This window comes from Gracilinanus agilis, unplaced genomic scaffold, assembly GCF_016433145.1.
Source record: "Gracilinanus agilis isolate LMUSP501 unplaced genomic scaffold, AgileGrace unplaced_scaffold17026, whole genome shotgun sequence".
NCBI lineage: Eukaryota > Metazoa > Chordata > Mammalia > Didelphimorphia > Didelphidae > Gracilinanus > Gracilinanus agilis.
In genome coordinates, this window is record NW_025348059.1 from 1 (window position 1) to 2,500 (window position 2,500).

A 2,500-nucleotide genomic window follows, 5' to 3' on the forward strand; every position below is an offset into this window, starting at 1 on the left:
GCCCTGTTCACCCTCTTCACACAATTAGTAACATGACCTGCCCTCCCTGGAATCTCAGGAGGGACCGAGCCCAGCCCAAGCCTCTGAGTGAGTTGGCTGGGGGCCAGAGAAGAGCCAGACAGAGCAGCAGAAAGGCTAAAGAAGGGGGGCTGAGAAGGGAAGCGAGGCCCAGCTGCCCACTCTTCATTGTCATTGCCATGACTCGCAGTTGGAGGGTCTGCAAAGAGTTGCTTTAAGTGACCCCCCCTTTACAAATGGGGAAACTGAGGCTGAGGGAAATGAAGTGACTTGTCCACATTCACACACACACACGGGGCTTCTGGACTCCGAGCTTATCTCGCTGCCTCTTTGTTTATTCATCTGTCTGTCCATCCAAGGGTCCAGGCAGAAAGAATGTGAAGAGTGCTGGAAGGTCTAGAACACACTGGCGGGGACGGGGTGTGGAAAGGGAAAGGGTCGCTTCTAACTGGGAAGCTTCTTGATCCGGGTGTTAAAAGACACAGAAGTGAGTGAGTGAGTGTGTGTGTGTGTGTGTGTGTGTGTGTGTGTGCGTGTGTGTGTGCGCACGTGCGCGTGTGTTCACAGGCGCGTGTGATCTCGGACAAATTCCTGTCCCTTCTGGGTCTTCCGCCACGTCCCCCTTCTGGCCCCACAGCTTGAGCTGCTCAGGAAGCGAAGGCACCAAACTGCACTAATGGCTCTCCGTGGTCTCTCACTCAGGCAGGGAATTCATCGGCTCCCTCATGGCTGAAGGCAACCAAAGCGGCCTGGTCCAGTTCACGCTGCAGGGCCTTCCGGAGCAGTCCAGCCACGGGTGGGTCTTGTTTGGCCTCTTCTGCTGGCTGTACGCGGTCGCTCTGGCTGGGAACGTGCTCATCTCCGCGGCCATCGTGCTCGACGGCCGCCTGCACAAGCCCATGTATTTCTTCCTGGGCCACCTCTCGCTGGCCGACGCCTGCTTCGTCTCCACCACGGTGCCCAACCTGCTGGTGAGCCTGGGAGCCCGAGACAGGCGCATCTCCTACGGCAGGTGCCTGGCCCAGCTCTACTTTTTCCTGACCTTCGGGGACCTCGACATCTTCCTCCTGGCTGTGATGGCCTACGATCGCTACGTGGCCATCTGCCACCCGCTCCGCTACGCCACCACCCTGGGGCCCACGCGCTGTGCCTTCCTGGTGGCCGCCTGCTGGCTGCTCACCAGCCTGGTGGCCCTGACGCACACTGCGCTCATGGCCCGGCTCTCCTTCTGCACGGACAGAACCGTCGCGGGCTTTTTCTGCGACCTGGGCCCACTCATGCAAGCGTCCTGCTCCAGCCCACGGGCCAACAGGCTGGTGCTGCTCACCCTGGGCGGCGCCGTCATCCTGCTCCCCTTCGCCCTCGTTCTCATCTCCTACGTGCACATTGGCCTGGCCATCCTCAGGACCCCGTCCGCCCAAGGGAGGCGCAAGGCCTTCTCCACCTGTGGATCCCACCTCACCGTGGTCTTCCTATTCTTCGGGACGGTGATCCGGGCGTATCTGTGCCCCACGGACCCCGGCTCAGCCACGCCAGGGGACACGGTGGCCATCGTCCTGTACACGGTCATCACGCCCACAGTGAATCCCTTCATCTACAGCCTGAGGAACCGCGACATGCAGGCAGCTCTGGCCAGGCTCCTCCGAGGGCAAAGAACCTCCTAGAGCCCCGGAAACGTTCCCCAAGTCGTTCAGTTTTGAGGCAGTCTGGGAGGAAGGGAGGAGGGAGGGCATTCTGGGGAGAGAGAAGCGCTCCCGGCAAGGCACGGAGGTGGGAAACGGAGGAGATGCGTGCGCAGCAGCAAGAGGGCCAGTCTGCCTGGCTGGCAGCCTAAGGAGACGGGAAAGAATCTGTATTCTGTGCCAGAGGCCAGATCTGCACCTAAAGAAAACGGACGTGACTGGCCGATGGCTCCGGGAGGCAGAAATAGGCACAGGAGACAAAGGTCTGGCAGGCAGGGCTGGTTCAATGACACTTAAGCATCGCTGACCACATTAATGACGAAAATCGTGTCATTGCTTTGAAAAATACAGAAAAACCTTCCAACAAAACCCAAACACCCATTCCGTGTCTGGAAAGGAAAGCCTGGGGGCAGCTGGGTGGCGCAGTGGGTGGCGAGCCAAGCCTAGAGACCGGAGGTCCTGGGTTTAAATCTGCCTCGCTGGGTGACCCCGGGCAAGCCGCTTCGCCTCTGTTTGCCTCCGTGTCCTCATCTATAAAATGGGAACCCTAGAAGTCCTCCCCCTCCCAGGGCTGTCGTGAGGGTCAAATGAAATCATAATTGTAAACCGGCCCCTGGCTGGCCCCTAGTGAGCCCGACAGTATCGACAGCATCGGTGTTGGATAAATCCGGATCGCAGGCTTTGACAAAACTGTCGGTGCGGCCATTGGCCTCCATTGCAGATAGCAATGCTATGGAAATGCCTCTCAAACGGGAGGGGCGGGGGCGGGCGGGGGAAGGGCACCCATCATGGGACCCTGG

At 59.6% G+C, this 2,500-nt stretch overlaps 1 protein-coding gene across 1 annotated transcript; it reads left to right on the forward strand.

The window, feature by feature from the left end:
• Window positions 1–743: 743 nt before the first annotated feature.
• Window positions 744–1,682, forward strand: LOC123254182 (olfactory receptor 1P1-like). Its single transcript, XM_044683238.1, has one exon. The coding sequence runs from the start codon at window positions 744–746 to the stop codon at window positions 1,680–1,682; it is 939 nt and encodes a 312-aa protein (XP_044539173.1).
• The last annotated feature ends 818 nt before the right edge of the window (window positions 1,683–2,500 follow it).

Coding starts and splice junctions, on each gene's coding strand:
- LOC123254182 (XM_044683238.1), top strand. CDS start 744: ATGGCTGAAGGCAACCAAAGCGGCCTGGTCCAGTTCACGCTGCAGGGC.